The 24,711-nt window shown below is 34.7% G+C and overlaps 2 protein-coding genes across 8 annotated transcripts in view; one reads left to right on the top strand and one right to left on the bottom strand.

The window, feature by feature from the left end:
* DZIP3 (DAZ interacting zinc finger protein 3) overlaps positions 1 to 4,993 on the bottom strand; it is a 116,325-nt gene extending 111,332 nt beyond the window's left edge. Inside the window, exon 1 of one of the 4 annotated variants that reach the window (XM_018063563.1) lies at positions 4,841 to 4,993. The gene's annotated coding sequence lies outside the window, so the exon portion shown is untranslated. The remainder of the gene's footprint in view (positions 1 to 4,840) is intronic. The other 3 variants (XM_018063737.1, XM_018063598.1, XM_018063670.1) reach the window with 3 other exon arrangements.
* KIAA1524 (KIAA1524 ortholog) overlaps positions 5,059 to 24,711 on the top strand; it is a 28,146-nt gene continuing 8,493 nt past the window's right edge. For 2 of the 4 annotated variants that reach the window (XM_018063982.1, XM_018064006.1), the window contains exons 1-16: positions 5,059 to 5,430; positions 7,180 to 7,327; positions 8,154 to 8,266; positions 9,114 to 9,208; positions 10,448 to 10,544; positions 11,421 to 11,543; positions 11,683 to 11,828; positions 12,201 to 12,276; positions 15,048 to 15,266; positions 16,685 to 16,844; positions 18,053 to 18,194; positions 19,517 to 19,616; positions 21,058 to 21,176; positions 22,106 to 22,301; positions 22,970 to 23,044; positions 23,139 to 23,249. In XM_018063982.1, the coding sequence (XP_017919471.1) occupies positions 5,329 to 5,430; positions 7,180 to 7,327; positions 8,154 to 8,266; positions 9,114 to 9,208; positions 10,448 to 10,544; positions 11,421 to 11,543; positions 11,683 to 11,828; positions 12,201 to 12,276; positions 15,048 to 15,266; positions 16,685 to 16,844; positions 18,053 to 18,194; positions 19,517 to 19,616; positions 21,058 to 21,176; positions 22,106 to 22,301; positions 22,970 to 23,044; positions 23,139 to 23,249 (2,022 nt within the window). In that variant the 5' untranslated portion in view covers positions 5,059 to 5,328. The remainder of the gene's footprint in view (positions 5,431 to 7,179; positions 7,328 to 8,153; positions 8,267 to 9,113; positions 9,209 to 10,447; positions 10,545 to 11,420; positions 11,544 to 11,682; positions 11,829 to 12,200; positions 12,277 to 15,047; positions 15,267 to 16,684; positions 16,845 to 18,052; positions 18,195 to 19,516; positions 19,617 to 21,057; positions 21,177 to 22,105; positions 22,302 to 22,969; positions 23,045 to 23,138; positions 23,250 to 24,711) is intronic. The other 2 variants (XM_018063907.1, XM_005674898.3) reach the window with 2 other exon arrangements.

Raw genomic sequence — 24,711 nt, 5'->3', positions numbered from 1 at the left:
AGCTGAAGTACCCACTCAGCCAAGTCAGGCCTTGATCAGACTAACTGCAGTCAACCCACAGACCAAAAAAGAAACTTTCACGGTTTCAACCACTGAGTTTTAAGGTGATTTGGTGTGCAGTAAATACTGATCAATACTTCACCCTAATTAAAATTGCAATTCTCCATCCTGACTCATATTTCCTATCTCCCTTCTCTTTCTTTTCCTATATAGCACTTATTACTGCTGCTGCTAAGTCGCTTCAGTCGTGTCTGACTCCGTGCAAACCCATAGACAGCAGCCCACCAGGCTCTGCTGTCCCTGGGATTCTCCAGGCAAGAGTGCTGGAGTGGGTTACCATTGCCTTCTCCAATGCATGAAAGTGAAAAGTGGAAGTGAAGTCGCTCAGTCGTGTCTGACTCTTAGCGACCCCATGGACTGCAGCCTACCAGGCTCCTCCATCCATGGGATTTTCCAGGCAAGAGTACTGGAGTGGGTTACTTATTACTAACACTCATATATTTTACTTATATCTCTTTTTTCTTCGCTATATCTCCCATTAAAATAAAAGCTCTACTTGGACAGACATTTTTGTTTATTTGATTCACTCCTCTATCCCCAGAACCTAGAAATGTATCTGCTACTCAAGCACTCATTAAATATATGATTAAATGAATTAACTATTAGCTCTGTATTCACACCTCCAATATAATTCCTTTATTACAATATTCAGTACTCTGCATTTTTGTCAAAAAATACAGTTCATATCTCTGTTCAATATGATTCATCTAATACAACTTAAACCCTGGTCATGACATTAAAAATTTCCATTTTACTATTTAGCTTTGAAGATATGCTCTTTAAGTTTTTCCAAAAGATATAAAGGAGTTTCACAGCCCTTGAGTTGCAAGCTTCTAGGCGAGTTTTAACTCCCTTAAATGTGTTTCCTGATCTATAAATTAGGGAAAATATCTACATCAAATACAAAGAACAAACAGCAATACAAATTTATGGAGAGATTTCATGCCAATCCCTGATAAAGGAATTGGATACTTGGTATTTTGCCTTAAAAAATATTCTGTGTTCCTACAGCTATCTATGTCTCTTGAAAAGCACTTTGAATTTGTCTATTCCGCAAAAGACTCTAAGCTCTTTGCAAAATAACTAGCATTCAGTAAATATTTGATAAATGAATGAATATTAGCATTTTAAAAATATTTACCTGATTAAAATAAACATTTTTTAAGTACAATGCAGACACTCACTTTAGCTAATGACTTTTAAAAATTTTCTGGAATGAATAATCTTTAATAAAAAATACAGTATTGGAAATATACTAAGCCTTCAACTTTACAAAATTAAAAAAAGAACAAATAAAAGAAAAATACATGTATATGGATGGAATTTTTAAAGAGAAAAATAAAATTACTGATTCTGAAGGAGAAAAAACCAAGATTAATAAAATCAAAGTTGGTTCTTGAAAAACTGAATAAAATAGACAACCGCCTGGAAAGCCTAAGAAAACAGATAACGTATAATGAAAATGGAAATTTAAATCTACAAAGAATAGATTAAGAGAATTATTGAATACTGATGCAACTTTACACCAATATATTTTCAAATTTAGAGAAACAGTCGGTATGCTAAAATTTTTTATTTCCAAAGTTAACTCAAGAAAAGGTAGAAAAAATTATCAGATCAATAACCATATTATAAATTCAAATGTCTTCTGAAATCTACCACTAAATGAGCTATCGCACTTGATTTTATAGGTTAGTTGTACATAATCTACAAGAATCAGATGATTCCTATGTGACTCTCATTAATCTATAGCAAAGAAAAAAAGATGGAAAATTTCCAATTCGTTTTTCAAAAGAAACAACCCAAATTCCAAAAGAGAGAATAAAGAAAAAGCTATCTTAAATTCTCCCAAAAATAAATATAAAACCCTGAATAAGATATCTGCAGCACAACAAATACAAGGTTCGCTACTACTACTTGTGTGATCTTATGCAAATTATTTCACCTCTTTCAAATTTTTCCATCTGATCATAACAGAGATCATAACAGTACATAAAGCATGATATTATAAAGATCAATTAGCTAAGTTCTTAAAACAATGGTTGGCATATGATAAATGTTCAATATGTGTTAGCTGTTACAATCAACTGCGCTACCATTTTAAAGGGAAAAATAAGATATATAAATATTTGATAACTTTTTAGCAGACATTCTTTAAATAAAACTGGTATTGCCTAAACATTTTAAAGAATACTTATCTCTTCGCAACTGTTGCACAAATTATACAAAGCGTTAAAATACTGGTCATTCTCATTCAATGAAGTAACAATGTTCAGTATCATTATGATTATTCTATATTTTAGAAATTACACTGATGAAATAAAGTAAGACAACAAATATTGGAAGGGATTCAATTATTATTCTCAGGTGATACATAGCTAGAAAATTTAGCAAAACTGAATCAATAAGGATATTTCAGTCACTAAACTGAGTAAAAGATATACCACAAATCAGTTTCTCTTTTACCAGTAGCAAAAACAAACTAAAAATTTTTAGGGGAAAAAGAGAACCCACTCACAGTAACAAAAATTATATAATATCCAGGAATAAATTTAATGAGAATGGTACAAGACTACATGATAAGCTATATAATATTTCACCGAACATAAAATACAACGTGAATACTTAAAATATTGACTACCTCAGCAGTTTCTATATCTTCTCTATCAGCCAGACTAGAAACTTGGAATCCCTTCTAGTTTCATCCCTCTCATTCGCCCATTTGAAATCATTCAGAGTCCTATTTCACTTCATATATATTTCTTAAATTTGTCACCTTTTTGCTAACTCCACTTCAGTTATCTCAGCCATCCCTTGGAAAGACTCCAGTAAAATAAATATTCTCCCTACTTCTGGGCTTATCTTCCTCAGAGTGTCAGAGTAATCAATCTAAAACACAAACCTAACTTTCAGGACCCAATTTGAAACCAGAGATCATCACTTAATTCAAGATAGAGTCCCAGCTCAAAGGCTAGTACAGCCTTCAGTCATCTGGACCCAGTCCATTTCCTCCTCCTCCTTTTCCCCTTTTTGGGTCTTAAAAATATGGCTCTGTTTCTCATATTAGGATACACAAGTATCTCTGACAAAAGATGTCAGACCTTTTTACAGCTCAATTTTTGGTGAAGATTTTCTTAGAAAGATGTTATTTTACATTAAAATATAGAAATGCAAAATGTGTGTGACTCCTCAAGTTAAAATGCAAGCTTTCAAAGGATAGCACTTTGAGCAAACAGCTTTGACCCTTTCCCTCAGATCTAAATGGGGACAATGGTGAGGCACTTATCATTATGAATGAAAAGTCTAATGCTGTCAAACTGTTATCACTGTATTGCCAAGGAACTAAGATGTAACTGACACTTGCTGAGAACATAATTATGCCAGACAACTGTTCCTCATTGGTTAGCTCATTTTATAATAACCTGACATGACTTCATCTCTACTACTCTCTCTCACCCTCGCTTTCTACTCCAGCCATAGCAAGGTCCTTGCTTGGCTTGATAATATAAGCTTCCTTATATTATCAGGCTACATTTCAAAGCTTTTCCCCTTGCTATTCTATCTAGAAATGTTTCCCCTTAGAAAGCACAGGTCTTTTTCGATTCTTCAAGTATTTTTCAAATGCTTTCTCTATCCTGACCTCCCATTTCTCTTTTTTAAACCATTAATCTAGAAGAGTTATTCTCTTTTCCTCCATCTCCCTTTCCTTACTGTGCTTATTATTTACTGTTTTTCCCCCCATCAGAATGTAATGGTAGGATTTTTGTTTCATAACAATAGGATTTTTATTTACCGAATCTAGTGCTTAGATCAATGCCTAGCAGAATGTAGGCTCCAGGTATTTATTGAATGAGCAATCTATGAAACAGGTGCTACTGTTAGTCAGATTTTACTTCAAGATGAGATCGCAACAGTGAGAATGTGCCTACGGTCACATCGTAAAAGGTAGACCTAGGATTTGTAAGCAAACAGCCTAGCTCCACTCGTTACCATAATCGGATGATGCCTCTAATTGGTGAATTTTGTATGTACTATTATCCAGTACATTTAATTCCTTCCCAGCAGGGTCCTTAACTAGCAGGATTAGCGTACTTTATACACTGGATTGTTTACAGAATGAATAAATGCATAAACACATTAATTACCCAATGATTTATGCCTCAATTTTTTTAACCTTTCAGAATGAAATTGCTTTTTAATATAAAAATAATTCCTGTCTTTAAAAATGTAGTGACGCAAAATAGGCTTTCTTTGAATTGACAAAACACAATTTCTGACAAATGGTTTAATAAAAAGGATGTATACCCAGTTCTTAGTTTTCTCCAAACTGGCTTTTAAAGCTTCATTCAACAATAGCATACATTAAGCAAAGAAGCTCCAGAACCAGTCTGACTCATTTCATGATATTCACATGCATAATACTATTTCTGAACAAAAACCGCAAACAGTGCCATTTCCTGAGACATCAAGATTTATAAAGCAATCAATCACGTCAAATAAAAGCAGACACCTTCACTTACAAAACTGACGCTAATAAGAACAGCCTTCGGAGCAATACCTGGCACAGGAGTCACCTGGGCCAGCTTTCTCAAATAAACTGACAACGACTATCATAAGCGCATGACTAACTTGCCACCGAATCCGAACGGCCACAGGTTTACTCTAAGAAACAAACATTCCTCAGTAGAAGCGGTGGACAAACAAGCGATTTTAAAAACAGGCCTCTCCCGGGCCGCCTCAAAATCTGGAACCCAAGAGTCTCCTCCTCAGAGCTCCTCACCGTGTCTAGACTAGGGGAAAGCGACCATTTCTCAGGTAGAGGATGACGCACAAAGAAAAAACTGGCCACCCACGCTGAAGGCCAAGGAAGTAAACGCAAACAGGGCCCACAGACGAATAGTGACCCCTTGCCACCCAACCGCCCCCTACGCCAGTGGAGCCGCAATTGACTTCTCGCGAGATTTCTCAGCTTCACGGGATCTCGAACTAAAACCTCGCGGCTTTTCAGATCGGGGGTCTAAAAGGACAACTACTAGCCCGCCTCACGGACTCATACTGGGCCTCGACACCCACCACCTCCATCACTCCGTCCCAGCCCTCCCTTTCCTTCGTAGGGTGCCTTCCTCAAGTTGCCAAGGGACTTCCGGAGCTCAACCGGAATCGGAAGCTTCTGGGAGCGAGGGGGTGGAGAAGAAAAATCAAAAAAAGCGCGGTAAAAGCTGGAGGACGGTGGTTGTACCCGCTCCAAGCGCCCTACGGCGGGTCCGGATGGACTCCACCGCCTGCTTGAAGTCTTTGCTTCTGACCATCAGTCAGTATAAAGCCGTTAAATCCGAGGCAAACACCGCTCAGCTTTTGCGGCACTTGGAGGTAAGTAAGGGACTACGGGGGTGGCGGACGAGACGGACTTCCCTGTAGCCTTCGTTCACTTGGTATCCGAGATGGTAGCGGTCTCAGCTTCGAAAACAAAGGGCAACTCCTCGCTCCCTCCGCTGTCTTTTTGTATTGCTATAGAAAGCGAGTGATTGTCACCTTTGAATTCCCACCCAACCCCAAGCCTCTCCGCGGTCAGCTGACTGCAGTGAGGAAAGAGTACTGAAAGCCCTAGGAAGAGGGAGGGTGAGACAAAAGGTGGGGGGTTTCAGCGTGTTTGGAGTTGGTAGAGGAAAGAGCTCCGAGCTGTATCTTTTCCTTTGCTTCTTATTTTCGTTTTTCCATTGTAACAGGCCTTTTCAGAGGTACAGAAATTCTTGGAGGTGGAGATGCTAGAGAATAAGGATTAAAATTTGATTTATGTCTTGTCCCTTAGGCAGTTTGCAATCTGAACCTGTTGCTTATTGCTTTTATTTGAACTCATGTTGATCTCGAGCTTGAAAATTATTATTTCAATTTACTCTGGATTGAGGACCAATCTTCTTTACTAGTAATCATAATCCTTTTTTCTTTACCAGAACGTATTGCTCACAGTTTTTCAGTCCTAAAATGCTGAATTGTTGTCACTTTTTCCGTTACTTCCTCTAGAGTGTGCTTATTTTGTGTTAAAAGATAAAGTCACAGCTTTCTGTGATCCTGTTTGTTTTTAGACTCTTAAACTCCTGCTGTCATTTGTTATACTTTAATGGAAATCCAGTTAATATTGACATCAGTTTAATAAATAGTAATTAAGCTCAGTTACTCTTAATTCTATGTTGCAGCTTCTCAACATAGAATTGAACATAATTTTAAAATATATCCTATTTGTTATATTAACCCTATGATAAAAGGCTAAATTTGCAAAGATTAGAAACTGCTACAAAGAAGGCTATTGTGAATGGCCCAGCAACATCAGCCTTTGTTCTAACTGGTGTACAACTCTCAAGGTTCTCTGGTGCTCCTCTTCTTACTACTTGAGCTGCCTGTCTCCTAAGAATACTTGTTTTCTTTAAGAATTAAGTTAAGAATTTTAGATTGTAATCTGAAACATTATTTATTTTTGAGAATAAACAGTTATGTTATGAATCTGAACAGTGTTATCAACAATTGAAAGAGACTTCAAAGAAATTTGCGGCTTAGAGATTGACTTCTATGTACTCTGTTCCCAGGCTTTTCAAGAGGTTTACCAAAAACTCTTCTACCATTTAATTGAAAGATAATACACGTGCATTGCATGAACTGCGTTAATGTTAAATGAAGAGCTTGGTTGGTAGTTTTATTTATTTATTTTTAAACTAAAGTGTACTCTCAAGTAACTGCGACCTGTTATCATGAGATAGAACATTTCTAGCACTACATAAGTTGTCCCTTGCATGGATTGTTCCGATGTCCCTTGTCCAGATAAGTGGATTCATATGTACTTTTTATAATGTCCTATAGGATAGTGAAACAGGCAAACCTAACCTAATTAGTGGAAGAGAATTAGAGAAAGCTTAGTAGAGGAAACAAAACTGAGACCGGAACAATTACATTAGTTAGTGAGTGAAGGGATAGGTGATCTTCCATGTAGAGAGAACAGCATGTATGAATTTTCTAAATTGGAAAACAGTGTGGCAGTACCACTTTGGAAGAACTGAGTTTTTATGTAAAATGGAGAAGTGAAAATTGCCATTTCTTAACTAACACATTTTAATAACTGTTTTCTAGGTAATTTCTGGACAGAAGCTCACTCGATTGTTTACATCAAATCAGATACTACCAAGTGAATGCTTAAGTTGCCTTGTAGAACTACTTGAAGACCCAAACATAAGTGCCCCACTGATCTTAAGTATCATCAATTTGCTATCTCAACTAGGTAATGTATTTAGTTTCTCTTTTATTTTTTAGAAGATTCATGAATTTAGTATTTTCTTAAAGGACAGGTTCCATTACAGAATCTTTTGGAGGATAATTCACATTTGAAAGATTTCTTTAAAAAAAAAGATTTCTTAGCTGCAGGACCTCTTGGAACTGTCTTGTTGTGGCTGTCTTGTAAAGGGAATATTATAGGCATCCTTTTTTAAGATTATTGGAACAGAGAATCTGAAGCATATCAAGGGTTCAGTGGTCTACAGAAAAGAATGTACCTTGGGAAATGTGGGCCTACTTTCAAATTTAAAAAATACATGCACAAGTGTCAGTGTGAACAGTATTAGAAAATCATAACTAGTGATCAAAATATCATCCTTTTTTTGATAGACTATACTAAACCTAGAGCTAAAAGCTAAAAATGCAAGTGTTGCTTTTTTTGTTTTTCCCTACCTTGTCTTAGTTTTTAGATTTTAATTCACTGGTTACTTTTTTTCCTGATTTGTGTTTGGGGGTACAAGGGAGATATTTCTGTGTGTGGTTATAAACTTAATACGTGCTTATTAAAAAAGAAAAAACTGATACAGAAGTGGTAACAGGTTATTTTAAATAGATGATAAAAATGTTCTATATCTGTGTTGTCCAGTATAGTAGCCACCATGGTTGAAATTCTGAATTAGGAGGTATTTGTAAATAAAATAGCCACATCATATTTTATATTTTTTATATAATGGTAAATTTAATATGAAATAAGTTTTAAATTATTTGTATTTTATCCATGAAGGCCATATATAAAGATGATCTACTTCGTGTCATTTTATTTTAATTTACAGCTGTAGACAATGAAACCAGAGACTGTCTTCAGAATACATACAACCTAAATAGTGTGCTGGCAGGAGTGGTTTGTCGGAGTAGTACTTGCCACAATGATTCAGTGTTTTTGCAGGTATACACACCTACTTTCCACTTCATGCTTATTCTTCCTTATTTTCAAATCAGAATTAATAGTATCTATTATGAAGTGCTGACATACAGTGTACTACATGCTGGCATTAATACGGCATAGTTAGGCACAGTTCTCACCATCAATAAATTTAAAAACTAGTTAGTCACATGTACTACCATTTAAGAGATTCTAAAGAAGAAAATTTACATCTAGCACTATTATTGAAGGAAAATTCACATAACTATTTTGACAGATTTATAAATATAGATGTCAGCATTTTGAGGTGTAAGCTGTTTGTATTAAAATTATAATTTAAAGTTAGCATCTAGTCTCATACTGTTGAGGAAACATTCCATAAAACTTGAAGCTATAGATTTAGTCTTCTTTAACATAGGCTGAAAGCTCTTATACCCATATTTCTTTGAACCTAAAATGCCATCAGTTGTAAGAAAGAAAAACATTGCAAATTAAACTGACATGCAGTTTTAAAGATGGTAAAATATGAATAATATATATCTTAGAATTGATAGAATATATTCTCAACTTGCATGTAAGTTTAAGATGATTAAGTAAGCCAGGTTGATGACACAATGCTGTGTTTGAGATAGAATGTATAGAAATGTGTGAATCAGGAGGTGAACTTTTAAAGTCTCATTAATTGTGTATGTTTAAGTAAAATCTCATTACTTCCATGTGAAAATAGAACCTTTCTAAGATATGGAAAGATTGTTACTCTAAATGCCTCCTAAAATGGTTACCTGCTCAGAAAATGTGTAGGAGTTCATTTTTGTGATCATGCAAATATATTTTTATGTGTTTATATTCATTGCTATTTTCTTACTCTCAGTGCATTCAGCTTCTGCAGAGGTTAACATACAACATCAAAATTTTGCATTCTGGTGCCAATATAGATGAATTAATTACATTCCTGATAGATCATATGTGAGTATGCAACCACACATGTAATCAAATAATCTACTGGTTTATGGTTTGTTTTCTTTTTTTTAATGTAGAAAAACAGTTGATTGCATTATAAGCACTTACACAATTAGTCATTGAGAGTAACAGGCGTGCTCGTGAAACAAGTCACCTAAAATAGAGGTGGTATCAAACTAGTGGTCAAGGACTAACTCCTTTAAAAAAACAACAACTCTTATCCAGGATTAATTTAACTTTAAAAACAAATGCAAGCTATCAGTTTTACTAAACAGTCTACCTATGGAATAACAGTCAGGTAAAAACATACATCTGTACAACTTGTAGTCCCAAGTTTTCTTTTTAAAACCATTTCACAGACAGGAAAAAAATAATATGAAACCATTCAAGAAATACACTGACAAGCAAAAATGTATAGGGAAATAGGAACACATTGGACTTCCCTGACAGCTCAGTTGGTAAAGAATCCACCTCAATGCAGGAGACCCATGCAGGAGACTCAATGTTCATTTCCTAGGCTGGGAAGATCCGCTGGAGAAGGGATAAGCTACCCACTCCAGTATTCTTGGACTTCCCTTGTGGCTCAGCTGGTAAAGAATCCGCCTGCAATGTGGGAGACCTGGGTTCAATCCCTGGGTTGGGAAGATCCTCTGGAGAAGGCCACCCACTCCAGTATTCCTGGCCTGGAGAATTCCATAAGCTGTATAGTCCATGGGGTCACAAAGAGTTGGACGAGACTGAGCAACTTTCACTTTCAGGAACACATTGTGTTGACTTACTGGTTTATTTTTAACTAAAATATATAATAATTCAATTTTTCTTAAATAATTTTTTCCCCTAATTTTTAAACTGAGATAATGATTCCTGTTTACTCATTGGATGATTTCAAGGATCAAATAGTGTAAAACAGCTTCAATTTTTGTAACAAACTTATGAAATGAATTAATTGAGACAGAAAAACTTACTGAAACTGAAAATTATGTTTATATTTAATCTTCTTGAAGGAGTATACTGATGAGATTGACAGGTTATTTCTGTATTTTTATGCTGAATTGAGCAGGATCATTTACTTTCAAAACATGAAATAAATGATCAATACTATTCAAAACTTGGCAGTCTTCACATGTTAATCAGATTCTTCTTTTTGCTTATAAAAAGGAAGGAATTTAAATGTGTAAATGACTGTTTTTGAGTAATTTAGAAGGAATTTAATATATTTATCTTTTATTATTTTTCTTGAAACAGTCAGTCTTCTGAAGATGAGTTGACAATGCCTTGTCTAGGATTATTGGCAAATCTTTGCCGGCACAATCTTTCTGTTCAAACGCATATAAAGACTTTGGTAAGAAGTTTATAAAACGTTTCTTTTGTTTTGTGGTAGGCTCACCTTTTTCTTTAAAAAGAAATTCAACAAGAATTTGTGTTGTCTAGCTGACTTATCAAAGTTAACAAAGCATCAGATTGATGTAAATAACTTGAAGTACTCTAGCCTTCATATATGTTTAATTAAGAAGAGTTAATACAAATGTTAATTTATATACTAGAAGTTTTTCTTCTGTGGCATCTCATTATTTGTCTTGAAATCTTTGTCTCATATCTTGTTGAATAATATAAGAAATGCTGAGTTTTGTGCTAATAGAGGAGAGACATGCCATTGGCAGTTGCATTTACCTCAGTCTTGTATTTCCTCACAATCAATTACAGCTTTCCCAAAAAGATTTATAAGTACCTAGCATCATTACCAGTACTTGTGAGAAGTGAAGGAACTCAAATGAGGTTATCTGAACCACTGTTAGAAATATATTAAATCAGGAAAGTTCATTGATTCTTTAAGTTGCTTTATGAACAGTTCCCTTGCTGTACAATATTCAGTATTACTTGTTTAGTTTTAAATTTAACAGTATCTGTTCATGTGCTAGATTTTTCTGGCCTTGTCCTGTTTTGTTGGTGGAGGTTATTTTGAGCCATGGAACTATTTGAGAAAGGTAAACATTTGCTCATAAACTCGAACTACACACTGCTGTTTACTCAGATTGTACCTGTTCATACTACTGTAAGCAATTTGTGAAAGTACCACTTACACCTTGAATGATCTCTAAGTTGATAATAATATTTAATAAAAATTTACCTATTCTTTGCAAGATAAACTTTCTAAAACAAAATGTAAGACTCATAATTTTTTCATTCTAATCTATTTTTAAATTTTTTTCTTCCTCAGAATAATGTGAAATCTTTTTATCGAACTCTTATAAGCTTCTTGGCCCATAGTAGTTTAACTGTGGTTGTGTTTGCACTTTCAATATTATCCAGTTTGACATTAAACGAAGAGGTTGGGGAAAAGGTAAAAATTTTTTTGCAATTTATGAAACTAATTCTAAAGTTTATATTCTCTGATAATTTAAAAGTCTCTCTGAGTTTTAGTGTGGTGTCAACTTAAACTTCTTTTTTGTATAATATCCTTTTCTTGATTTGTTTTTAAGCTGTTCCATGCACGAAATATTCATCAGACATTTCAGCTAATATTTAATATTCTCATAAATGGGGATGGCACACTGACCAGAAAGTATTCAGTTGATCTACTGGTGGATCTTCTTAAGAATCCTAAAATTGCTGATTATCTTACCAGGTATGGCTATCTGACACATTTAGGACTTTTTATAAACCAAAATGTATTTGTAATGAATAAAACTGCCTTTTGACACTTAGTAAACTTGGACTCTACTTATTTACAATAGACTAAAATCATAATGTTTTCATGTGCTTTATGTTCCCATTCTTTTTGTTTTTCTGACTTGAAATGTGAAAGTATAACAAGGGTATGTGTGTATTTTTTACTTTGTCTTAGGTAAATAAGCTTGTGGCATTCTCCAGAATATACATATCTTGATTAATCTGTGCAAAACCAGTTTTATATCTGAACAGTATGATTATATATAAATCCTTTTAATGTATCAATTTCATGCTTATCATTTGATGTATGTTTTTATTTTAAACCTAGGTATGAGCACTTTTCTTCATGTCTTAATCAAGTATTAGGTCTTCTTAATGGAAAGGATCCTGATTCTTCTTCAAAGGTATATATAGTTTTTTGTTTTTAACGTTTTTAAAAACTACAATATGCAGAAAAATATAAGTGCACAGATCTCTGAGTCTTTGCAAAATGAACACAGCCATGTAGCCAAGATCTCAAGCAAGAAACCAGAAATTACCAATATTTAGAAGCCTCCTTGAGTCCTCATAAACTGGCATAATCGTTTTGGGAAACTGTTTTCATGGTGCCTGTCGAACAGTGTAAACCCTGTGACACAGATTACACTCCCATCTACATAGTTGAGAGATATGTCAGTAAGCTCACAAAAGACGTAGAAAGTGTTAAATGGACAATGAAAGTTTAAAACTGGTACTATTTACTCATTTTTTTAAATGCAGATGCCTAGGGTATAAACCCAAAAAAACATGTACAAGGCCTCTACTCTGAGATTACAAAACATTAATAGAAAAAACCTAAATAAACACAGATATAGGAAGTTCATAGATTGGACGAGTTTACCATATTAGAGGTCAGTCAGAATTATAGCAAGCTTTAGGTTTTTTTTGTTTTTGGTGTATATGGAAATTGGGAAGCTGATTATAAACTCTATATGGATATGCAAGGGTCTAAAAATAGGCATTCTGAAAAAAGTGAACAAAGCTAGAGGGCTTATAGTACCAGATATTAAAGTGTAATGCAAAGCTCCAGTAATTAAAATAGTGCAGTATTGTCATAAGGATAAACAGCTAGCTCAGTGGAACGGAGTACAATACAGAACAAACCCGCAGAATATAGCCTCCTGATTGATAACAGTACACTCTTAAAAATAAGATCATTGCAGTAAATGATACTGGTAATTGAATATCCATATGGGGAAAAGCTGAATTTTAACCCTTACCTCACACCAGATGCAAAAATCAGTCTTATAAAGATTGTAGCTCTCAATGTGGAAGGAAAATGGTAAACTTTAAAAGATTAAAAGAAACACCTAGCAGAATATCCGCATAGCCTTGGGATGAAGGTTTTCTTAAACAGAAAACAAAAACATGAACTATGTAGGAAAAAATGTTGGTAAGTTAGATTACATTATAATTAAGAGCGTTTCGGTTCATGAGGGGCCACTTCATTTAAAGAGTGAAAAAGATGCTCAACTTTATTAATCTTCAGGGAAATGCCAATTTAAATGGTAATACAGTACCATTACACACCCACAAGATGGTTAAAATTTAAAATATGGATACTATCAAACATAGATAATGTAAAGAATGTTGAAATACTCATGGGCTAAAAATTGGTAAAACCTTTTATGAAAATGGTATTATCTACTAACATAGGATACATGTATAAACTATGACCCAGCAATTCCACTCTTTTATTTACCTCAGAGTTGATTACGTGTTTTCCCCATGTACAAAACGCAGCAGTGTTGTTAACGATAGCCAGGAATTGTAAACAACCTAAATGCCAACAACAGTGGAATGGGCAAATAAACTGTGGTATGTTTATACACTGAAACACTATACAACAACGAGAATGTGTGAGGTGAAGCTGCATGTGAAAATATAAATGAATCTCACTAACATAATGCTAAGCTAAAACAGATGTAAAAGTGGACACTGTAAGATTGTATTTGTATATAAAGTTCCATGTGAGTTTTTTATATAAAATCGCAAGCTGATTGAAAATTTTATATGGAAATGCAAAGATCCAAGATAATGTCTGGTATCAAAAATCTGATGTCAAAGTAGTGATTGAGGCATTGTCTGGAAGGGGACTCAAGGGAATTCAGGAGTTTTGATGGAATTCTCGTGATCTAGTTGCTAATTCAGGTAATTCACTTTGGGGAAAACATTTAGCTTTGCATTAACTATTGATGTTTTTATTTCCCTCTATGTTACACTTACAGAGAAATTGTAAATGAGAGTATTTGCTTCTATGTGCAGTACATAATCTCTGGTAAGGTAAATAAGAAACTGGTGATAGTGTCTGTTGCTTCCAGGGAATGTTAGGTAGAGGTCAAGTCAGTACCTTTGACTTTGGAACCAAGTGAATGTATTATCTATTCAAAAACAAGTACTACAATTTGTATTTAAAAGAAAATAAGTCAAAGAGTTTATCGTTTGTAACATAGTAAATGCTAATGAGTTGAATTCTATTAAAATCACTGTCAGGTTGATTAAAACACAAATCCCAATTGTATGTCATTTACAAGGAACAGATAAAGGTGGAAATAAGTACACAAAGAGATACCAATACTTTTTTTTTTAATAATAAATTGGTAATATGTTAAATAAGGTAGAATTTAACTTAATAGCTAATAAACAAGTTGATGTGGAATGTTATATAATGGCATAAGGCTCAGTTATGAAGCAGAAGTGTGGTGTAGACCAGGGAAGCAGGCTGAGGGGCATATTGCCAGCATTATGTAAACTGTGGAAATAGCCATTCTTAAAGTTTTAAAGTTTTGGGATGCCATTTTTAAATATTATCCTAAAGTACACTTTATAGCAGTTCATAAATCTTAGCATGAGACAACATGTTTGTGCTGAAGAAAAATTAAGTACTATGGAAGGTATTTAACATTAGTTGAAGTTGCCCTTCTTAACTGAAGTAACTACCATTAACAAGTTTATTTGTAACCTCTGGAACCTGATGACATGTTTTGAGAAATAATGCTCAGAAAAATGGGAAGCAACTTTTAATTTTTATTTTATTTTATTTAAAAATAAATATCATTTCCAACTTCATCTTTTGGTTGCTTTGTGCATAGAAGTGTAATGAAATAGACCTTAATGAAGACTTTATATTGCACAGGTTTTAGAATTACTTCTTGCCTTCTGTTCAGTGACTCAGCTGCGCCACGTGCTCACACAGATGATATTTGAGCAAACTCCATCTGGCAGCACCATTCTGGGAACCCGTTCTAAGTGTTTAGAACCTACTGTAGCTCTACTTCGTTGGTCAAGCCAGCCTTTGGATGGATCAGAAAACTGTTCTATTTTAGTGCTGGAGTTGTTCAAGGAAATATTTGAGGTACTAGAGTGACTAACAAATTGACTATTCCGTTCTTATGATTCTCAGTAGACAGTTTTCTAAAATGTTTATAAAAAATTCCAATTGTTCATACCCTTTAGGAAAACTTAGCAATTACTGCACTCCCTGCCTCTAGTAGTAACTCCCTAGTTACTGAATTTCGTTTTTCTGGCCAAGTCCCCAAAATTAGTGAGACTTCTGTGTTTTCACTTAATAACTTACATATACTCCTTTCAGTGTAATAAGTAAAGGTATGACTAAGATTTGTATGGTTTGTTGGTGTATGACTGTACTTGGCAATAGTTATATTCTGTCTCTCCATCTCAGTAGATACTGTCTGCTGTTTTTATTGAGTGGATATATAGGAACATTTAATTAAGTCAGTCAAATGGAGTAGAACATGTCAGGTATTTAAGGATATAAACAAAATTCCTTTACTGGGAATTCCCTTATAGTATAGTGGGTTAGGGCTCTGCTCTTCTTCTGCAGGGGGCATGGGTTGAATCTGGGATCCAGAAACTGATCCCTCATGCCATGCAGTGCAGGCTGAAAAACAGTCCTTTTCATAAAGGCCATTAAATTCTGATAGATTCTGTTACCCAGGTCATTGTGTTTTCTCTACTGTTCCCTGTTTCTATACCCATTCTGTCTATACCAGCATTTTCCTAAGATGTTTACCCTCTCGTGACTGCCATGACTAGATCCTGTGCACAAACCAAAATGTATATGAGTAATTACATAATTTGTTAAGGATTATCCACAAATTATTCTTTCTGTTTCATGTTGATCTTGACTTAACAATCAGTTTAGCTTTGAAAAAGGCCTGTGAGATCCCTGATGGGAATTATTTGTGGTTGTAAAGTGTTAATACCAGTGTCTCTTTGTTATTGTAATTGCATTTAGCATCATCACGATATTTGTTTTCAGTACATACTTAGAATAATTTTTAAGTCACAGAGCCCACTTTAAAAAGTCTTGTTTGAGACTGGTCCATTTGATAAAAAAGTCATCATAGCCCTCAAGACTGGATGAAAGGGTAGATTTTAAATAGGAGACACAGGTCAAGAATATCTGAAGTAATTACAATTGACCCTTGAACAGCATAGGTTTGAACTACTTGGGTCCACTTATATGTAGATTTTTTTTTCCAATAGTGAATACTACAGTACTACACAGTCTGCAAGGTTGAATCCATAGATATAGAATCACAGATACAGGAGGCCAGGGCCAACTAGATTATACTCAGATTTCAGCTACATGGTGAGGTTGGCACCCCTAACCTTCACACTGTTAAGGATCATCTGTATAAGAAATTTAAAGAGAGTTGCAGTTCAGTGATGACTGTGCCTTCTGTGTTCTCTCTCTCTCTCTCTCTCTCTCTTTTTTTTTTTAATCTTTGGTGGTGGTGAATTCTCCAGGATGTCATAGATACTGCTAACTGTTCCTCAGCTGATCGTTTTGTGACTCTTCTGCTGCCTACAATCCTTGATCAGCTTCAGTTCACAGAACAAAATCTAGATGAAGCCTTAATAAGGAAAAAATGTGCAAGAATGGTCAAGGCCATTGAAGTTTTGTTAAATATCCTTCAGTTTAACCATGGAAACTAATTGCTTATATTTTTTAGAATTTATTTTCTGCATTTTTACTGTCTTTATGTCTTTATTTATAATTTTATACCTCTCATGCTTGAATCTGTACAGAATTACTGAACTCAAGTTTAAATTAAAGAACTGATACTCACAGAAGTCTCTTAGAAAAAGTTACCTAGTCTTTTTTCCCATTTTTTTCTGTGTAAAACTTTCAGACATTTTCAGAAATGCTTGGAGGTTAGTAGATACATAAATAACTCTCCTGATATTCTCTTTTGATGCTGATTGCTGCCCCTGGATAATGTATGTTGTGATGGACTATATGAGAGAAGAAAAATATATTGGTAGTTATTATTTTAGCTTAGTTTTTTAGCTTGTCAATAAAGATGACATCACACTTACTTATAAAAAAGATAACCTTGTATTTCAGAGCAGCAAGAATGCAGTCAGTTTTGTCCTGCCCTGTAGCAAACTGAGCATCTTTTTAATTTCTTCTCTGAGCTGCTCCTCCTTAATTTTATTCTTTGTTGATGGCAGTGATTCTCAATTCTGGCTATGTATGAAAATCATCTGGAGAACATTTAAAAATACGGATGGCTTGACTCCTACTTCCAGAGACTGATTCAGTTAAAATAATGTGGAACCTTGGGATGTGAAGGCATGTTTGTGACTGTCTAAACTATGCAGATGATTCTAACATGCAGCCAAAGTTGAAAACCACTGCTGTAAAGGCAGGATTATTTTGCTTGACCTTGAGATACTCTAAAATATTTAGGCCTCCTCTCATTGAATAGTACCAAACTTAGCCCCTTTTTAATAATAGATATTCAGATTAACTTACAGAGAAATCGAGAAAAAAACAAATGAGAAAATAACTTCCTTTATTTCAACAAGTATTTATTGACCCATTGTGAAACCTGTTAATAAAAAACTAACATCCAGTGAAAAGCAGATCCTTTCTGTTTTACTTTTGAGTCAGAAACTTTGGTGGCAGTCCCATCTCTTGCCACTTGTCAGTCATTTAAATGGCTCTGAGCTCCTAAATTCCTAATCTGTCATTGAGCTAATGTATCATTAATTACACCAAATTTCAGTGATGAGAATAATTTGTTTGAAATCATCCTAAATACTGTAAAGTGCTATATAAATATAAGGGGTTTTTTTGAGAATTTTTTGTTTTTCTTAACAAAACTTAACCTCTGTGTGGAGATGATACTCTAAAAATGCATGTTGCAAAAATTCTTACTACTATCAAGTGTACCACTCTGATAGAACAACAGTTTACATATGGCAAGATTGATATGGGCTTTGGAACAAAGGTAGCAGATTCTGAATTATGGTGAGTATATGAAATACAAATGGCAAAATGGTAAGTCCAAACTTAATAAAAATCAAAAGATGTTGTGATTCTCATTCGTTTTAGAGGATCATCCTTGGGTATGTTCTATTAACTCAAGCTACAGAAGAAAATTTTAAATATATTCATAATGAATTTTTTTAAAAATTTGTTTAAGTCATAGATCATGTGTTTCTGAACAGAGATATTAATATCTGTGATTTGTTTTTCATTGTTTACATTTGTTTGTCTTGTTTTAATTTGCTGTGATTATCTACAAGTCTTTTATGCTTCAGTGCATTTTTTTTCTAGAGTTCCTTCCTGACTTTGACTCAGTAATTATTTTATATTTAATTTTATATTTTGAAATGACAAAGCATGAAAAAAACAGATCATTTTTATTTCAAAGAAACCAATCACTGCTGAAAGTTTCTAGTAATGAAGACAACTCTTCTTTAGCATGTTAAGGCTTGCAGTTAAATATGGATTTTCACTGATAGTAATGAGATTATTTTATCCCTGTCCTCCCCTATGAATTAAGTTCATCTAACAAGTGTTTGTTGAGGACCCACTGAATGCTAAACACTATAATTTGTTCCAATTTTCATAAATGTCATAATTGTCAGTAATTATACTCAAGAATAACAATGATCTCTTAATACTTTTTTGTACTCCTTTTCAGTTAAAAGGCTGTGTAAAACAGCTTAGTATAATTTGTTCAGTAAATGTTAGATACTCTACATTGCTAAAGGTTGCCCTCTTAGGCTTCCCAGGTGGCGCTAGTGATAAAGAACCCGCTTGCCAGTGCAGGAGATGTTAGAGATGCCGGTTCAGTCCCTGGGTCTGGAAGATCCTCTGGAGGAGATCATGGCAACCCATTCCAGTATTCTTGCCTGGAGAATCCCATGGACAGAAGAGCCTCATGGGCTACAGTCACAGGGTCACAAAGAGTTGGACACACTGAAACGACAACACCCACACATGCAGAATTGCCCTCTACTGTTAATATTCTAGCGACAAAACTAAGAATTAAATGAGTCCTGTTCCTAATACTACTAGTAATTTCAAGCAAAAGTTGAAACATGTTGGTATTTGAGATTAGAAAAAGAAACACTGTCTAAACTTAAACTTAATATGAGTTCTCTTTGGATCTTGGGTTATAAGGATGTTGGTCTCTGATATTTTTACTTCTCATGACAAACAGTGGTTAATCTTGAGGTTTAGGAACAAAGGTTTTGGGTTTTTATTTTCTCTAGATTTATGGACAGAAATAAGCTGTAAGCAATTTTTGAGTTATCTAAGTTAAATATGGCTTATTTTTAAAGCAAACTTGCTGCTGATGTGATTTTGAAAACTCTTGATTTGATGAACAAACTTAAACAGTTGGTTCCTGGTATGGAAGTAAGCTTCTACAAAATCCTTCAGGTGAGTTTAAACTCTTAAAATATTGAAGTTGATTTGTATATAAATGTTTCCTAATAGATGTTTCTGTTTTAATATTCTTAATCTTTAGAAGATTAGTGTTTTTCTTAGAACTGGCCATTGGAAAAAATTTGAAAATTGTTAATTGATATAATATTCTCACTACAGTTATTTTATAGAGTTTCACAAGGATTAAACCTAAGTGCTTCTGATTCTGAAGTATGGGATATTCATGATAGCATATGAATATGACACATCCTTTCTTGTGTCATATTTCTGGTTTCTTCATTTGTTTCTGTTGGCTTTATGGTAGGGGGGAGTGGTATTTATTTTGGAGTGTTTGGTTTTTGTTAAGGTTGATGAGATAGAGTATTAAGGCAGGAAGAAGACATCTGGAAGAAAAGAACTTGATTGTGAGTGATAATTTGATAGGTGTGCAGAAAATAGCTAACTCGCCAACTTTATTGACCATAGTAACTAAACACGAGTTCTAGATGTTTTCCTTGATAACCACAAAATTTGGCTTATAACAGATATTTAACAAACATATGTGAATTAAGTTACTATGATAACACAAATGTCTCCAGTGCCTGTATAGACAGGGTAGAAGCCAAAACTGGAACGTACTTGTATACTTTGAGAGCACGGGGCTTAAAAGATGGGGTTCAGATTTTGACTCCACCATTTCTTAGTACAGACTTACTTCACCTCTGTGAGCTCGTTTTCTTGACTACAAAGTAGAAATAATGGTCCCCCTTCAAGGAGGAGATATGAAGGGTTACCATGAGGGTTTTAGAGGTAAAAGCCATCTCCTATGGTTCTGTGGCATTAGATTATATTTGAGTACCTATAAAACACTTTAACATTTTAAAATGTTGATAATTATAAAGGATTTATATTGTAATATTTTTCTCTGTTAGCAACTTACTCAAATTTTAAATTGAGTCACAGTGATTTTATGTCAATAAAAATTTTTTCACAATAGATGATTTGAGGCTTAAAGTACTAATGGAAATATTTACTGATATGAAGGACTTATACTTTAAAGTATAATTGTTTCGTTCACTAAATTAAAATATTTTATGAAATTAATTTGCATTTTATTTTTTTAATTTGCAAATGATTTGCCATTTTTCTTCTAGCCAGTTTTTCTTTTAAATGGTAGCTGGAAAAAGAAAACAGTAACTCAAAACATCAATCAGTTGTAGATGATATTTTAAATAAATCAAAATATTTAAGATATGATTTTCTTAGGCACAGTAAAAGGATTCAAAACTTTTGCCAGATTTTTTTAGACTAACATTAGGTAAAGACTAATAAATACATTCAGACATCAGATAGAAATACTTTAGAATTTGCCTAGAATTTTTTATGATTTAGGTCTGTTTATTCACCTTACTCTGCAAGACCTGACTTTTTGTTTTCTGGTTTCTGATTTGCATAGGATCCTCGCCTGATTACTCCCTTGGCTTTTGCTTTAACATCAGATAATAGAGAACAAGTGCAGTCTGGATTGGGAATATTATTGGAAGCTTCTCCACTGCCAGATTTTCCTGCATTAGTGTGAGTTATAATCATTTGCAGTGTATCTCTTGTGGTGTTAGAATATCCTACCAATTTCTTTAATAGTCTTCAGTATGGACAAGTTGGAAAATTAGTGAATTGAAGACTTCATTGTAATAGTCATTCCTCAAATAAAAAAAACTTTCGATTAAAAATGTTTTGATTTCAACAAATCAGAAGACCAGATGTATACTCATTTAGAAAATAGCTAGATCCATTCAGGTGATTAAATTTATTATTCAGATGCTATACCTGTCTCAACACCTCTGTTTAATGCAGTAGCTTCTGTACTAAGCTTACATCCTACCAATTTAGTTTCTCCATAGAAAGAGCTTTTCCTTCCCAGCTGTTTGAGTGTTAAATCTGAGTATTGCTTTCATTGACTAGATCTGGGTCATTTACCATGGAAAGGATTCCTAAAGAAAACTTCTGTCATTAAAGAAGGTAGGATAATGGCCAGACAGAATTATCTACTGTACTCATCAGTTTCAACCATTGAGATGGTATTTTCAGAAGCAGAGGGCAGAATGGTGGTCAGGTTGGTAAGAATAATATTGAGTGAGAAAAGGGAAGAGTGAAGGAAAACTAAAGGCCAGGTGTTATTGCCCATGGTTAGAAGGATGTTCTTACCAATAACAATAACTTTAATTTTTACAAATAATCCATACTCACAAACTAGTTCTAGAGGCTCCAAACCAGAGGTGGAGTTGTCATTGTAAAGGGCTGCAAATAGAAAAGTTTTCCTCTGGCAAGTTTTGGGTATTTCCCCAAATTCTGCCTCATCATATAGTCCAAGATTATTTCAGAAATATTTGAAGACTTAATTCCCAAAGGACCCATTCTAAATGAGTCCCTGATTCTGTACTAACTCTGCCTTTTGCTCTATTTTCATATAATTATTTCTCTTTTTTACTTTGATTCCCACTCAGACTTGGAGAAAGTATAGCAGCAAACAATGCCTATAGACAACAGGAAACAGAACATATGCCTAGAAGAGTGCCTTTGCAGTCATTAAATCACAGTTTTCCAACATCGGTAAAATGTTTAACTCCTCCACTTTTGAAAGATAGAGTTCCTGGATTGAACATTGAGGAATTAATAGAGAAACTTCAATCTGGAGTTGTGGTGAGTGATAAATAGCCATGAGAAGTGGGATTCTGCCTGGTACATACCAGCTAAGGTGAAAGTGAAAGTCGCTCAGTCGTGTCCAACTCTTTGCGACCCCATGGACTATACCGTCCATGGAATTCTCTAAGCCAGAATACTGGAGTGGGTAGCTTTTCCCTTCTCCAAGGGATCTTCCCAACCTAGGGATCAAACCCAGGTCTCCTGCATTGCAGGCAGATTCTTGACCAGCTGAGCCACAACATACCAACTAAATATCAACTCTTATTATAACATTTACTTAAACAGCTTTAGATACAGATTTGATCATTGAAACATTATTTAATATAAAAAGTAGCAATATTCTGGAAAGTCTAGAAAGAGGAAAAACTCAGTCATAAAATTCCAACGTTTTAATACAGCTATCAATTTTCCCTTAGTTTTCCCATACGAGCCTACCTTCCTACCCCTGCCCCATCACTCCCAGTTTAACTATACTTTAAATTCCCACAAGCAGATCACCAAGATATTCTGCAATAGTCAAGTTAATGAAATGTTTGTGACCTGCCTCATATGACATCCTTTTTTTCCCTTTGTTATTGAGTTACAGTTATTTGGTTTCAGTAGGGTTTTTTTTTTTCACTTGAGTTCTAATGATTTCTGATTTATTTTTACTTTATTAAAACCAGGTAAAGGATCAGATTAATGATGTGAGACTATCTGACATAATGGATGTGTATGAGATGAAACTATCCACATTAGCTGTGAGTACAACCTTATTTTAATTATGTGTATCAATTAAACCCTAAGAGATATTTTCCAGCAATTGAAGAAGATTTATGGTATGTTTTCTTACAGTCCAAAGAAAGCAGGCTACAGGATCTCTTAGAAGCAAAAGCTCTAGCCCTTGCACAGGCTGACAGACTGATTGCTCAGTATCGCTGTCAAAGAACTCAAGCTGAGACTGAGGTGTGTACAATATAAAGACATCTGCTGCTGCTGCTGCTGCTGCTGCTGCTGCTGCTGCTAAGTCACTTCAGTCATGTCCGACTCTGTGTGACCCCATAGACGGCAGCCCACCTGGCTCCCCCATCCCGGGGATTCTCCAGGCAAGAACACTGGAGTGGGTTGCCATTTCCTTCTCCAGTGCATGAAAGTGAAAAGTGAAAGGGAAGTCGCTCAGTTGTGTCTGATTCTTGGCAACCCCATGGACTGCAGCCCACCAGGCTCCTCCGTCCATGGGATTTTCTAGGCAAGAGTACTGGAGTGCGGTGCCATCGCCTTCTCCAATAAAGACATCTGATTAGTAGAAAAATAAATGAATAGAACATGTACAAAATATTAGTTTTACCTTCATTACTCTGATTGAAGTAAGTTATCCTTAACATTTGGCACAACTACTTCCTCTGTCTTAAGACTATCTCCCCTTTAATTTTGGTTACACAGTTATCTTTTTTCTACCTTAATGTATATTCTTTTCCTAAATCTTTTTTTATCTACTACTCACCCTTTAAATGTTGAGTGGAATTATATTCTAAGCCCTTTTCCTTTATTTAGGTGATTCATGGTTTCTACTCATTACCAGAATGTTTATTCACCAAATTTTGTATGCTGAACCAGATCTTTTTCCTTAAGCACTGAGTATCTTCTGTGTAGTTCCATTTAAATACACAGCAAATACTTCAGACTCAATAGAACCAGTAACGAACTCTTCACCCTCCCTTTTTAAAAAATGTATTCTTTCTTATGTACTCCCTGTACTGTTCTTAGAGTTCTCCAAACAAATCTGGAAATCACAGTTTACCTTCTACAGTTAGTCATTCATCACATTCAGTTGATTCTACTTTCTGCATAATACTTTTTGCCTTGTCTCTGTTCTTCTGGCCATTTGTTACAGGCCAGGTCCTTTTTATTTTTTCACATGAATGACAGCAGAGTCTCTAATTAGTCTTCCTACTTCAGTCTAGGGCCCTCCTCTCATCCACCCTCTACATACAGTAGAGGGCTATGTTTGGGTCTACCCATCCTCTTTCCTCTTCCTTCACGGTCATACCTGAGGCAGTACTCTGATCCTCTTGCTCCTTTGCTGAATATCCTTCAGTGTCTCACCTTTTAGCTCAAAAGAGAATTTAAATTCCTAAGAACTTACTGCACAAGGATTTTAACTACTACTCATTCCCCATCTCCTTGCACTACTTTGCATTCTTTCCAGGTAAATACATTAGATTGCTATGCAGTTTCTGAAACTTGACATACTTCTGTGTTTTCCTGCCCTTGCACTTGCTCTTCTGTATCTGGAATACCTTCTCTTCTCTCTGTCTTTTAATAATCCTTTAGATTATTAAATCTATTAAATAAATTAAATCTATTAAAAGCTTCCTCCATTTCCCAGGAAGCTTTTCTCTGGTCTTCTGTTTCCCACACTTTTGGT

The sequence above is a fragment of the Capra hircus genome, chromosome 1 (assembly GCF_001704415.2).
Source record: "Capra hircus breed San Clemente chromosome 1, ASM170441v1, whole genome shotgun sequence".
Taxonomy (NCBI): Eukaryota; Metazoa; Chordata; class Mammalia; order Artiodactyla; family Bovidae; genus Capra; species Capra hircus.
This window is presented reverse-complemented; position numbering and strand designations above follow the sequence as displayed.